Raw genomic sequence first — 14,221 nt, 5'->3', positions numbered from 1 at the left:
ACCTGGCGACGCACTGTCCACCAGGCTGTCACCTCCTTTGAGGTCTTCTGCACCGAGAATCTATGGAAGAAACGCTGCAGGAGGAAGATCCGGGAAGCCTCAGTAGACGTACCTGACGTGATTTTGACTGGAGCCGCTGGAGCCAAACCTTTCCCCGAAAATCCGTTCTGTTACTTTTTTTTTTACACATATTATGTTTAATGTTTGTGCAAAATTTCAAAAAATTCCAAGCCGTAGTTATTGAGAAAAGTGCGGATAGACGAACGGACTAACGGACTAACGGACAAGGGTGAATTGACAAGTCCACCCTCCTTTTGTTGGGGGACCAAAAAGAATTATTTTACATACATCAGATTATTGCTATGCTCAAGTAAAGTTTAAAAAGATTCATAATTGTATTCTTAGTATCGACCACACTAAGGATCGCACCTTCAATACCCAAAGGTTAGGTTTTCTTTGAGAACTGATTATTACTAAGCACTTATATACATGATGCCTATGTCTTTGTGGTTATTACTGCAGGAACGAATGAAAGCTACCCCTGTGGATTAAATAAATGGTTCCGTTCGAAATTCCATACAGATTTCCGAGTTTGACATGATGCACCTAAAAACGGTTTGAGGTTTCATCGGCCAAAACTTTGTTAAAATAATAACCATAATGAGAATAGTTTCCTGAATAAATCAAATGATATAAACTTTAACAAACGTATTAAATAAGCATAAGATGACCTGAAGAGGATTTATATTGAGTTCTTCGGTCTACTGTTTTCTTCTTTAGTCCTCACATTCTATGAGAGATATTTATTACAAAGAAGGAAAAATTGCTATTTTCTGGGTTGGAATTTAACCATCTAGTTTTTGAATTTTGAAATCGTATTTTTATCTCCCTACATCAGACGGCTTCGTGCATTGTATGGAGCGAATTCCATAAAAATAATATGAACAGCCTGAAAAAAATTGTCGGAAATAAGAAAAGAAATAACATCGCTGGTTTAGAATTTATTTTAGGAGATCAATTTCGTATAAAAATTAAATTTAGAAAAGAATTATTTTTTTCTCTTTAATTAAATTTCGAAAAGAAATAAGCATCGCTGTTTTAGAATTTATAGTAGGAGATCAGTTTCATATAAAAATTAAAGTAAAATGGTTCCCTATTTCCGAACAATTCAGGGCAGTTAATTAATGTTTTACCACTAATCGGAGTGCAAAGGTCGTAAAGCCTCACATAATCACACTAAAACGTAGACCCACTTCTCCCTCCTCAAAAAAAGGCACAGAATTTTTCTCATATAGCCCCCCTAACGCACACACAAAAAATCAATAGTTGGTTAACTGCTCTAAAATGCTGAAATGATCTTTAAATGGATAATTATTTTACGTTAAATTATTATGCGAAACTGATCCCCACTGTAAATTCTAAAAATAGTATTCTTTTCATGTTTCCAGGATGTTCACACGTAATTGCCTAAAAAAGTAGAAGTTGATTTTTTTTTCCGGAAGAGAGGACAAATTTAGCTGAGGGTGTTAATCTACAATAATATAAAAACAAACAAAAACTCACTGCGTCACGAAAACGTTATTTTTTTCTGATTCTGTATCCAGTGCACTCGACTTCTTCATCTTCGAAGTAATGGGTTCGGGTGTCGTAAACATAATATGCACACTGCGTCAGTTTACGACACACATATACAAAAAAAAGAAAAAAAGAAACAAACAAACAAAATACGCTATAACGTGATTGATGGAACAAATGAATAAAAGATGCACCCGCCGATCAATAAAAAAAAAAAAAGAAAGAAACCTGTTTGCGGCAACACAAAGGCAAACCTATCGAAAGATTTCTCTTCATCTTAAAAATAAAGAAACAAAAAGAGATGACGTTGTTTATGATGATTATTTTGTTGGCATTGTCTTTGCAATAATTAAATGGGCGCTGTAATGATTATAATTTCAAGACGAGCTACTTTTTAAATGAATTAAGAAAAATGAATCATCGAAGGATTTGTGATTAATCTGATGTCGCTAACATAAAAAATAAATAAATCCGACTTTTCGCATTTTAAAATGAATTGTTTCGACATCAAATTATGCTGTACCGTCGACTAGAACAGTAAAATTTTAAATGGAATTGATGTAATGAATATGACTACACCCGGGGTCCTCCTTACAATAATGGTTGGTTAAGCCACAAATGCCGACTACTAGAGCCACTTGGGGGAGACATCGAAAGGTACGCTGAAAGCTTCACGTTAAGGTTATATACTAGCTCTGACCAGCTAAAAATAAAAAATAAAAAGTAAAACCCTTAAACATTTTGGCCATGTCAAACGATCAACCACTGACTTATCAAAATTATGCTTTTAGGGTATTTTAAAAGCAAAAGAGGCAGAGGAAAGCTTAGGAGAAAGTGGAGAGAAAATGTTTATGATTGGACATTTCTTAACAGCTGGGCATCCATCAACCAACTTGCCCTGGATCAGAAGAATAAGTTACATGGGTTCGTAATCCGCACCAAGCAGAAGATGCGACTCATGATGAGCTTTGACCACGAACACCTTTAGTAAAGAGACTTACAAGATTATTACATGAATACTAGCCAAAACCACTCAGTCACTTCAAACAAATATACCCCTTGTCTTTCGATATATCATAAATGCATTATAAAAATAATATTTGTTTCATTGTACTAAGGACTCAGCTGGAACACTACCACTTCCCAATATAAATTTAAAAAAAAAGATTTAAAATGATTAGCCGTTCTGGAAACCTGTTTTAGGTTTTCAGAAAAGCTTTCAATAAACACAACACGCTGAATGAACAACACTAACACAAGCGATTGTATCTAAACTATTTAGTTCATGAGCTGGGCATGTGAATTAAATGAACGGAATAAAGCAACAGAGAACAAACAAGAAAATGTGGTAAAAGAGGTAAAATTGGTTTGAAATATAGTTTCCTCGCTAGCGAATGTAGTGTAGTTTTGTTCTAAATTTTTTGTGCGATTCATGCATGTCTAACTTTTGTGAAAAATATACGTTTTGGGACTGAACAATTTAGTTAATAATTTTAACGCTACAACAGTTGGACGGTATGCAGCTCTAAAATATAGCCCCACATTCCACTTCGCACATAAGTCTCTAAAAACTTCCGAACGGAAAGACGTACCATTATCCACCAACACCTCTTCTACTGTCCCCTTTCAATAAAAACCTCCTCGATAACTCTCTTTACCTCTTCTGCTGTTTCATTCTTGATTTTCCGCCTTATCGCTACTCTCCCAGGTCCACAATCAATCATAGTTACATGCGGTTCATGTTGATAATGTGTGATGTCAATGGCCAATCTCCGCCAATTCTCTTCAACATGCAGTTCCCCTTTTTCATGTCTAGCCGGTGCAGGGTCGATTGATTGGAATTCCCTACATTGTTCCACCACCTTTTGGACGTCTTGCATTGTGACGTGCGGGTTTACTTTTCTTGCCAGGTAAAGGGTCCGTTCCTTTCCAAAATGATGCAGGTTATGCAGGTCTTTTAAATTCTCTACTGCACAACATACTGGAGCCCCGTCTCTTCCCTTGTGTAACCAGGCTTTCTTGACTTTTCTCAGCCCATCTGCTTTATTTTTTTTGTGACGGAACTAAGGTAATAGTTACCTTTAGTTCGAATTCTCGAACCAAGTCTCCCAGCGCTCCAAGTCTACGCTTGATAAGCATCTCCACTGCTCCTTTTGTTTTGATCCGCTTATCACCAGACAGCTCCGATTTAATCCACGACACCACTGTTGCAGAGTCTGTTTTAACGTTCACTATCTGTAGCCCCCATTTTAGAGCCAGATTGATGCCTTTCATCACAGCATCGAGTTCCGCAATATTGATATGGGCGCTGTCATCCTTTTTGCGTAGCCAAGCAGCATCTTCAACAGCCACTTCTCCTATTTCCAATAATACCCCTAATGCTACACTGCTAGCATCAGTTCATATCACCCCTTCATGGCCCTCCTTTACATGCCATTCTCCTCTCACGTGGTCCATTTTTTTTTCACTTCTGCAATGACTTCTTGTATCATGAGAAGCACTTTTTGATCAACTGCATCTTCCCAATTGTCTATCTCAGTATGCCTTTTAATAAAACTGCACGCAGTTCGCAGCCATCCAGCTATTAGGTAGTGGCCAACCAACTTTCCACATATAGAGAAAAGTAAATTTTGTGGTAAAATATATTGAACGAATTTGTTCAACTGTACCTAACTTTTTAATAGTAAACGAACCTTTTTAAAAATGTATCCTATTTGCACTGTATAATCTTCATATCGTCGAATATACGAAACAGACCTTGTCTCTGTGTGTAAAACGGTCTCTACCAAACTACTCTGTAAACTTTTGTTTTACAGACTTGAAACTTAATATATAAGTTATCGGACATATGGAACAAATTCGGTTTTGTTTTTAACCGGTACAAAAAGCTTCTGAAAGTTCAAAATTGAAAAAATTGAACTTGGCAAGCGTAGGTCGACTTAACATGTTCCTCTACGCTTGTACAAATAAAATGTGTTAAATTTTTAAGTTCATATATGCATGTGACCTTAGCTCAGATTGTAGCGAATAACGTTGGTGGGCTATGTGTTTTGGTTTCGATTTTAGCTGATTGCACCCAAGTCAGTATTAAAAAAAACAACTTTTGAAATCACTACTATATATTGGGTATAATGTAATAATCAATATATGATTGTCTCTATAATAATACATACGAACGTGCATAATTTAAAATATCATATTTTAGCGTATTTTACGATCGGGTTACGCCAGGAGGCTTATATATATATATATATATATATATATATATATATATATATATATATATATATATATAACGAAAGGTTATAGGATCGAAAAGTGTATTCTAATGTAAAATTTAAATTTAGCGGGAAAGACAAGAGAAACGAGGACATAATCCTATTAAAATTTTCCGATTTTGTTATGAGTGTTCTTTTTAAAGACAGCTTAACAATTATTAGACTAAAAACATCGAATGTACGATTTCGATTCTACCCCCGATTAAAAAAAAAATAGTAGATTAAAGAATATATTTTTCCTTTTTATTAATATAATAATTGACGCTTTTCGCTTCTTTTCATGAATAAATTACGATAAGCGTTTCTAAATAATGCCTCCTATTTTTTTTATTCCACCCGAATAGATGGAAGGGGGTTACAAATTGTATTGTCAAAAGTTTATTGGGAATGGTGGTGACTATGTAGAAAAATAAATTCGGGAGTACAAAACGTCGCTAGTTTTAATGGTATAACTACCGTCTGTGTAGCTGTTCAATTCTTCTTAGTTAAAAACAGTAACAACAAAAAAGGGGAGGCTTTACTTTTAAAACGACTCTTGAAACACACGGAGACGTTCGATAAAAGTTTTCATATATGGTTTTATTTGGAGAGAAATTATATAGAACAAAGAGTAATGTTATCATAGCTAGTTATTTACTTCTTAAATTTAATGAAATGAGAGACGCCTGCGGGCAGAGACATCTGTAATATTCACCGAGATTATCAGTTTTTCTACATCATTGACAGTGGCTCGTTTACATGGGTTACATGGAGAGATGTACTGTAAATCTTAGTTTTCTCTCAGCTCGAGAACTTGACATCATTCTTTGCCGCCTTTTTGTTTTATCTACGGCGTTTAACCTTTGTTACCCCCTTCCCAACTTGAAAACTATTTCTTTCAGCTTGAAAACGTGACGTCATTCATCATCGTTCAACTCTGTTTTGTTTACAGTTTGACTTGTTGTTCCGCCTGTCTCAACTGAACCTAACCCATCTTTCATTAAACGCTGGGAAAGAATGTTTTACAGATCTTGGTTATGGTGCACTCAGTGTGACCCTTGTCAAAATTCACGCTAGCTAATAATAATTGCCACCAACGTAGGGTCACTAATATGTAAGAACAATTTGGTTCAATTAATAATTAAATGGCCTGTATAAGATTAAACAAATAATACATATTAAAAGGACCCGTGGAAATTCCACGGAATGAAAAATATATTTAATCAACAAATATGTTTTGTGGAAGCTCATATTTTCTGGACAGCGCAAAAAAAAAAAAAATTAGACAGAAAAACCATTAACATACAGCAAATATGAGTTTATTCATATTTCTATGTGTTTAAAATATAGAAATAACCAAAATGAGATAAATTATTCATTACTAATTAATACTCAGAAAGAATATTGTGCTACATAGTTCAATACACATATTAAAATCATATTGTAAGAGAAATCTTTAATTTTCCCTTTCAATCCAGCATTGGCCGACAATGTTCTTCATTTTTTTTTGTGCGATGTCTCTTTTGAATATATCATTTTTCACATAAGGTTTTTAAACATTTTTTTCGCTGAAATTATTCGAAATTATTACGTGTTCCTTTCTCGCCCTATTACAACAATGATCATATATTATTATAACGATATTCGAAAAGAAGGCTACATTAAAGAGGAGTTACTCTCATATTCTTGTCCAGGGTTGTCAAATTGTCCCTTTTAAGGTCCATTTCGCGAATTGGGTCTTTTTATACAGTTTGGCATTCATAACTTGTACTTGTCCTTGTTCATACTAACGATCTAATTAAGGCAGGAACACGCAACATATTATACAGATTAGGAATTAAATTGAATTATACTTTATTGTTCTGGAAGTTATGGTGGCATAATCCATTAGGAGGGTTAAAACTTGATGCAGACACAACACACACTCTGATTTTAATGGTGTCTTTAATTCTCAACTTCACCAGAAAAATATAAAAATGATAATGGACTTGATGTCACGGCCAATAAAGTGATGCGGCATTTTCTTTACCTTCTCTTTTTGTCTCCTGGATATAATCCCTCACCCCCGTTTTGGCTCCTTAAAAATTACCTGAGTCACCCCGTTGGTGTTAGACATTTTATCATAAACTAACCACTTCTCGAAATGGCCCGGTCTCTGCTGAACCGATTGCCGAGGACAAATCCTTGACTGATATGTTTGGTTTAAAAAAATTGACAGCTTTGTTCCTAACCCCGCGAAAGACCGCACAGTAGAAAGGATATACCAACGCACAAATACATTCATATAAATTACCTGAGCAGCTCCGTCAGCATTTCATGGTGATGGTTCGTCAAACAGTTAGTCATGAAGTATTGCTTTCCCAAAGCGATACGGCAAGGCCTGCGAGAATGAACCTTCTAGTACCTCCAGAACAGAACGAATATCTCAGCCTCTCAAGTAAAAGGCCACCACAATGGCGCTATTTTTGTCGGACTCAATGTTGGAGAAAAATCCTTGACTGATATGTTTGGCATAGGAAATGCGACATATTTCTTCACTTGCCGATATTTACTTCCTTCCTACGATGAGAAGATGTACAGAATAAACCAACGCTTAAGGTAGTCGATTCTGGCCTCTGAATCATTATCTGAGCAACCCCGTCGACATTTCGCGGTTAGGTGCCTCCAAAGCGAGGAAGCGACGCTTGGTGGGTGCACCTCTTATCCACCAGTTAATCATGAACTAACATTTTCCCAAAACCGAACGGCAAGGCCTGGAAAGATGAACCTACCAGTATCTTTCAGAACGGCTAATACCTTAACCCGACAGAAAAATGTCACTGAATTAGCACAATCTTTGCCAGACAGTTGGGAGGCGGATCCACGACTGATAGGTTTGATAGAAAAAAAATGAGGCAACTTCCGATAGTATTGTCTTCTCTACAACCATGTAAGGGTGAGACTAAAGGCCGGAAGGCGGAGATAATAAACTCGAACACAAGTGCACCCTGGTCCCTTAAAAATTACGATGTCTTAATTCTTTGATGAGGACGCCTCAGACAGTTAGCCATAAACGTACTGTTTTTCATAAGTTGTGAGTTCGATCCTCACTAGTGAGGTTGACATTTCGTTGATTTTCAAATTGCACACACCACGCAAAGATGGACACTTTAATGACGGGAATAAGGCCATTTGGGTTAACGGACGACTTAAAACTTCTACCTGGTCATGGCTGACAGAATGAAAACAGGCTATCCTTGTGGATTAAATATAGGTGTGATTTTTGAAAACAACTTTCGCATTTATTAATTTACATGTGTGTCAAGGAACATCTTTCTGTGAAGTTGTTTTTAATAAAATTCCATCACTTTTGTAATATTTTTTTTTCTTTTATGTGAATTTCATATTTTTTACCCATATTTAGTCTCATGTATTCTGTTACCTATAATATAAATCTCACATGTCTGTTTAAATGTACGTATGTATGTATGTATGTATGTATGTATGTATGCCTAACTTTCGACAGAGGTGACGGATTTTCACGAGATCCGTATCGTTTTAAAGCTCTACACTTCGCACGACAAATATCGAAAAATTGGCTAAAAACATTAATGCCTTTTCCCTCAACTGGACACTTTTCTACAGGGAGGGGTTGCTTTTTTCACCGATATTTTCACAATTCCCCTCTTTTCGCTTGACTCGCCTTAATTTAAGCCTTCGCCACTTCCGGTTTGGCAATGGACGCAACGGCAAAGACGTCACTTTTTTCCACGTTCTTTTCCTCCTTCGCGGTACGCGTTCGAACCTGCTTGCCTACTATTACTTTTTTTTTGCTCAACACACACCTCCAAACACCCAGGCAACGCCGGGCACCCATGCTAGTTTGAAATAAAAAGGACCAACATGCGTAGAATGTTGATAGGAAACTCAATATAGACTTTCAAATGAGTTCCTAGAGCTTAAGTCTTTGTTCTGATCACTGCGGCGTTTATATTTGTTTCTGTGTCATATTTTCATTGTTTTGTGTGTGTTTGTGGCAACCCTGAATCAAGACTTATTTTAGTTGCGACCCGGTCACAGGTTTAACTTAGTCTATATGTAGAAATAGCATTGTATGCGTTAGATGTCTTTGTCTTTTAATAATCATTAAACGCTCTACTTATAGCTTCTCTATATCCCATTCCCTCACCACAGACAGTCATGTTCCCAACCCGCCTCCCCGATAGTGACCACCAGCAAGCTTCACTTCTAGACCTATTCCTTACCACAGTAGCTGAGGATTGTGTAACCAATGTCCACAGTCCAGTCGGAAACGCAGACCGCCTAGTGATATCAGTAGACATTCACACTCAAATCCCAACCCCAAAGTGAGGAACCATTGCTCAAAACGACAAGGTAATACATAAGGGCTGACTGGGAAGCCATCAGAGAACATATCAGAGACGCCCCATAGACCAATATCTTCTCTCTTCCTGCCGAACAATGTGCAAATGAGACAACTGAATGGTGCAAAGCGGTTATGTAAGCACATGTACCTGCACCCACTCCTCAGGTTCGCTAAAGATTGTGCAGCTGCCATTACACAAAAACAGCTCGTACATCATAAGTCAAATACAAATAGGCAAAAATGTATGGATGTTAGAAATCATTGTAAGAGTGTAATAACCACAGTCAAAAGAACACATGCTGAAATAACCAGGGAACGTATAGAATCGCAGAAGATAGGAACTCACGATTTCTGGGGAAATTTATAATAGTGTAGTGAATAAAGGACAATGAGTAATTTCCCACTATTCAACAACCAAAAGGTTGCATGCACGGCAACCGAAAAGGTATAACTGCTTGCTCGGCGATTCGCCTCCAACTCCACCCTAGAGCCAACAAAAAACTCCCTTCTAAATTTTCCCTATGTGGACGGAAGCCACACTTGATGATTTGAAAATCACCCCTTCATATGTCCACGATGTTGAATGAGGACGTAAATGGATGGTGACATTTAATGCTAGTAAGACTAAGCTGGCTACTATTCGGGGACAGTTTGCGGGGGCATTATGAAGGGAGATGAGTAGAAAGATGTTTGTTCACATTACACTTAAACTTCTGCATATCGGTACAGTTGGGAAAGAAGTATCCCGGAAGGGAGTTCCAAAGACTTGCAGTTCTGGGGAAGCAACTATTGGAGTAAAAGGCTTTCTAACACCTAGGTATCTCTACTGTAAAGGGGTGGGACTTAGTTGCTTGTCAGGTTTGTCGGGGGTAGTCACGTCAAGGAGGTACAAGTGCTTGCAGTTCATCAGAGCAGCCACCATTAAAGTATTTGTAGAACAGGCTAAGGGATGCAACATATTGTCGATGGGACAGGGGCTGAAGCTTAGATGACAGTTCAGAACCTATCAAGTTGTCGACTCTCTTTTGAACCCTGCCCAGGAGCGAGAGACAAGCAGCAGGTGCACCAGCCCAGATGTGACAACAGTGCTCCATACATGGTCGAATGGTGGCCTTATAGAGGTACAGGATACTCTCAGGCGTAAGTAATTTTCTGGCACGGTAGACAGAGCCCACCTTCCTTGCAGCAGCCCTGGCAATGCTCTCAATGTATATATTCCAGTTCATGTTCTCTGTAAACGTTAGGCCGAGGAGTTTGAAGGAAGTATTTTCAGGCAGTGTATTCTTAGCCATTGGTATTAATGGTATAAAGGTTTCTTGTAGTTATCGAAGGAAACAAGCTTAGTCTTGGCAGCATTGAACGTTACCATCCATTTTTGTCCCATTCCACTACAGATTGGAGGTCATCCTCTAGTGTTTCTGCCATTTCCTTAGATATGTGTTCATTTGTTTTCCCCTCATGCCTGTTATCGAGGGTAGTGTCATCGACAAATATACCCATCTCCGAAACAATTTTATCAGGGAGGTCATTTATGAATATCGGGAACAATAAGGGTCCAAGGATAGATCCCTGGGGTACTCCTGCATTTATATCATATTGTTTAGATGTACGGCCGTTGAGGACAACTTGGATTTTTCTCTTATCTAAGAAGGATTTAATTATGTTAAGTATTCTACCAGTGATACTGTATGATTTAATTTTTCTGAGAAGACCCTCATGCGATACCCTGTCAAACGCCTTAGATATATCAAGGGCTATCGCTCTACCCTCCCCTGTTTGTCCAGTGAACAGTATATACGTTTAGAGCCTACAGTTAAGATATCTGCTGGCTTTCCTGAATCCATATTGTTTGTCAGTCAGGAGTTATTAGCTGGTAGGTGTTGAACTAGGGATTGATTAACTAAGGACTCAAATATTTTAGCGAAAAGTGGGAGGAGGCTAATGGGGCAATAATTTAGTGGGTCAGTTCTTTCACCAGAATTCTTGAAGACTGGTACCACAGAAGCGGTTTTCCAGCAGACAGGAAAGCAAGATTGGCTAAGGCATTTATTGTAAAGTTTGAAAAGAACTCAGCAGAGTATTTTTTTTATTAGCACAGCCGTGATGAGATCTGGTCCACATGCTTTTGAGGTGTCTAGGTTTTTTTATGATACCATGCACCTAATAAGGGGTGATTTTCAAATCGTCTAGTGTGGTGTCTGTCCGCAAAGGAAAGTCGGGGGGGGGAGTGGTGTATCGGGTCCAGTATGAAGTTTGAGGCAAACCGACTGGCAAGCAGACTTGCCTTGTCAGTTGCCGTGCAAGCAACCTCATGATTGTTTGATAGTGGGGGGGAATCATTGACTGCCCATTATTTACTACACTGTTGTAGATTTTCCAAAAAATCACGGGTTCCTAATTTCTGTGCTTCAATGCGTTTCCTGGTGCTTTTAGTGTAATCTGTCTTAGCTGTCGCTATTACTCTCTTACAAATATTTCTGGCTTCTATATACTTATGTCTGAACTGGGCTTATGTCGGTTGAATCTGCGGAACGCATGCTACCTTTGAGCAATAGCAGCTGCACAAGCAGAGGTAAACCATTGAGGAGAGCGGGGTTTGCTATAGAATTTCCGTGTGGGAACATGTGCCTCAGTTGCAGTTTTTACCCATTCAGTGGCCCCATTTGCACACTGTTCAGCTGGGAGAGAAAAGATATTTTGCCATGGGGCATCTCTGATGAGTTCCGTGATGACTTCCCAGTCGACCTTTTTGTAATACCTCATTGTTTTGAGTAGCGGGTCTTCAGTTTTAGGGCGAGAATTTAGAGTGATTTCTACCATTATCACAGCGTGATAAGCATTCCCGAGTGGGCTGTGGGTATTTGTTGTACAATCATCGGAAACTGCTGTCAGAAATAGATCTAGAAGTGAGGCATATTGGTCTTGTCTGAGAAACGTGTCGGGAATGTAACCGTCTGAGATAGGGAATGGGATATAGCGAAGCTAGGTGTTGTGCTACCAGCTATGTCTGTGTATACGTCTGTGTAAATTCTGTAAATTCTGAGAATTCTTCCTTCAAACTCCTCGGTTTAACATTCACAGGAAATATGAACTAGAATAAATACACCGAGAACATTGCAAAGACTGCTGCAGGAAGGTGGGCTCCCTCTATGGTGCGAGACAACTGCTCACACATGAGAGTATCCTGTACCTCTTTAAGGCCACCATTTTTCTATGCATGGAGTATTGTTGCCACATCTGGGCTGGTGCATCTACCACTAGTCTCCCCCTCTTGGATAGGGTTAAAAAATGGTCTGCAACCTAATAGGTCCCACTTTGTCAGCTAGGCTCCAACCCCTGTCCCATCGCTGCAATGTTGCATTCCTGAGCCTGTTTTAAAAGTATGATGAACTCATTGCACTTGTGCCCCTCAACGTACATATCCTCGACAAACACGCTTAGCAACAAAATCACACCCTTTCACCGTTGAGGTCCCTAAATGTAAGAAAGTTTTCTACTTAAATAAATTCTTCTCAGCTAAACTTTGGAATTCTTTTCCTGCTGCCTGCTTTCCAAACTGTACTGACATGCAGACGTTCAAATGTAATGTAAACCAACACTCTGTTAATCTTTCTTAGGTATGAACCCAATTAGTAGCACCTTATGACCAAGTGGCAATATGCCTTCTTTGGGGTGTAGTTGAGTAAAAGAATCATATTTATGTATTCTGTCACTTGAAATAAGAATGGCCTATATTCGCAGGATGTCGACCCCATGTCAACTTGTAATGTAATACCCGTTTTTCACACGCGTTAACATGTACAGACTCGACACCCAACACGCTGTAGACTCAGTTGTAAAAGAGATAAAGAAAAAGGAAAGAACTTCAACTCACCGTTTCAGGTTTTTAGAAAAGACCTTCATTCCTCATTCTCCCGCCATGCGGGACTTCTCGTTACGGCTGTGCCGTCACCATCGTCTCTAATATGCTTGTCTTCTCTAACGTGCTCGTCAGATCGTGCATACGTTCTTTTTATAGTTTTTTTCTTTTTCCTTGTCGTGACGTCACTTTGCACACGGCTCGACGTTTGTATACAGCTTCCATACGTGCGTCTGCACTCTTTTAGAGACTATCAAAAGTGTCTCTGCTGGTTATGACGCTTAGATCTTTATTCTGATCCATACATCTTTTATATTTGTTTGGAGTCATTTTTACAGGGTTTGGGTGGAGTACTTGATAACAATAAGTCTAGACTTATATTATTTGTAATTCTGTCACTGCGGTAATGTTTATCTATCTCAGATGTAGAAATAACAGTGCACTGTGTGGTTAAAAAATTCGACGCACTGCTGCCAAAAACTTACTACTCCAAATCTCGACGCTCTGCTGTCAAAACTGAACTCCAAATCTCGACGCATTGCTATCAAAATCTCAACTCCAAATCTCAACACTCTATTGTCAAAGCTCAACTGTAGAACACGACGCACTGCTGACAACACTCGCTACTCTGACATTCAAATTCAAAATTAACTCTGTCTCTGTAAAAGCAGGCGTTTATATATACAACCGGAAGCATCTCATTTGCATATTAGATGAAAATATCGCAAGCATATAAAGTGAAAAAACGGCCATTTTTTTCTTTTTTCTTGATTCTTTTTTTTTTTTGTCCACATGGAACTCTACAAATTACAAAAGAGCAACTCATTTTGCATTTGGTAGCATTTTAAATCATTCACAGTTACACACTATTACAATCTACTTGCTCCAGTAGTTAGTGTTCACGCATGAATCAGGAGACCAACCTTCAATCCTCGGTCAAGTTATACTGAAGACTAAAAAAACAGGTACTCGATCCCCTCCTTTTTGCTAAACAATAAGAATTACAAAACAGGTTGAACGATAGAATTGTCGTCCTAGAAAAGACGACATGATTCCATTTCCGTATGATGAAAACCGGTTTTCTTTTCTTTATTTGTAGACCATCTACTAGTTGGCCAATTGCGTACAAATCCCAAGAGCGATAGGAGCCTTTTATCATGTCTG

General features: G+C 38.3%; 1 protein-coding gene across 1 annotated transcript in view; it reads right to left on the bottom strand.

The window, feature by feature from the left end:
- LOC145256239 (coiled-coil domain-containing protein 42 homolog) overlaps positions 1-13,225 on the bottom strand; it is a 67,555-nt gene extending 54,330 nt beyond the window's left edge. Inside the window, exons 1-2 of the mRNA XM_080114888.1 lie at positions 13,073-13,225; positions 1,564-1,665 (exon numbers count right to left, since the gene is read on the bottom strand). Coding sequence (XP_079971014.1) covers positions 1,564-1,665; positions 13,073-13,101 — 131 coding nt within the window. The 5' untranslated portion in view covers positions 13,102-13,225. The remainder of the gene's footprint in view (positions 1-1,563; positions 1,666-13,072) is intronic.
- Between the last annotated feature and the right edge of the window lie 996 nt (positions 13,226-14,221).

The sequence above is a fragment of the Euprymna scolopes genome, chromosome 32 (assembly GCF_053919585.1).
Source record: "Euprymna scolopes isolate OS-2025 chromosome 32, ASM5391958v1, whole genome shotgun sequence".
Taxonomy (NCBI): domain Eukaryota; kingdom Metazoa; phylum Mollusca; class Cephalopoda; order Sepiida; family Sepiolidae; genus Euprymna; species Euprymna scolopes.
Note: the sequence above shows the minus strand (reverse complement) of the source record. Positions and strands in the feature narration are given on the sequence as shown.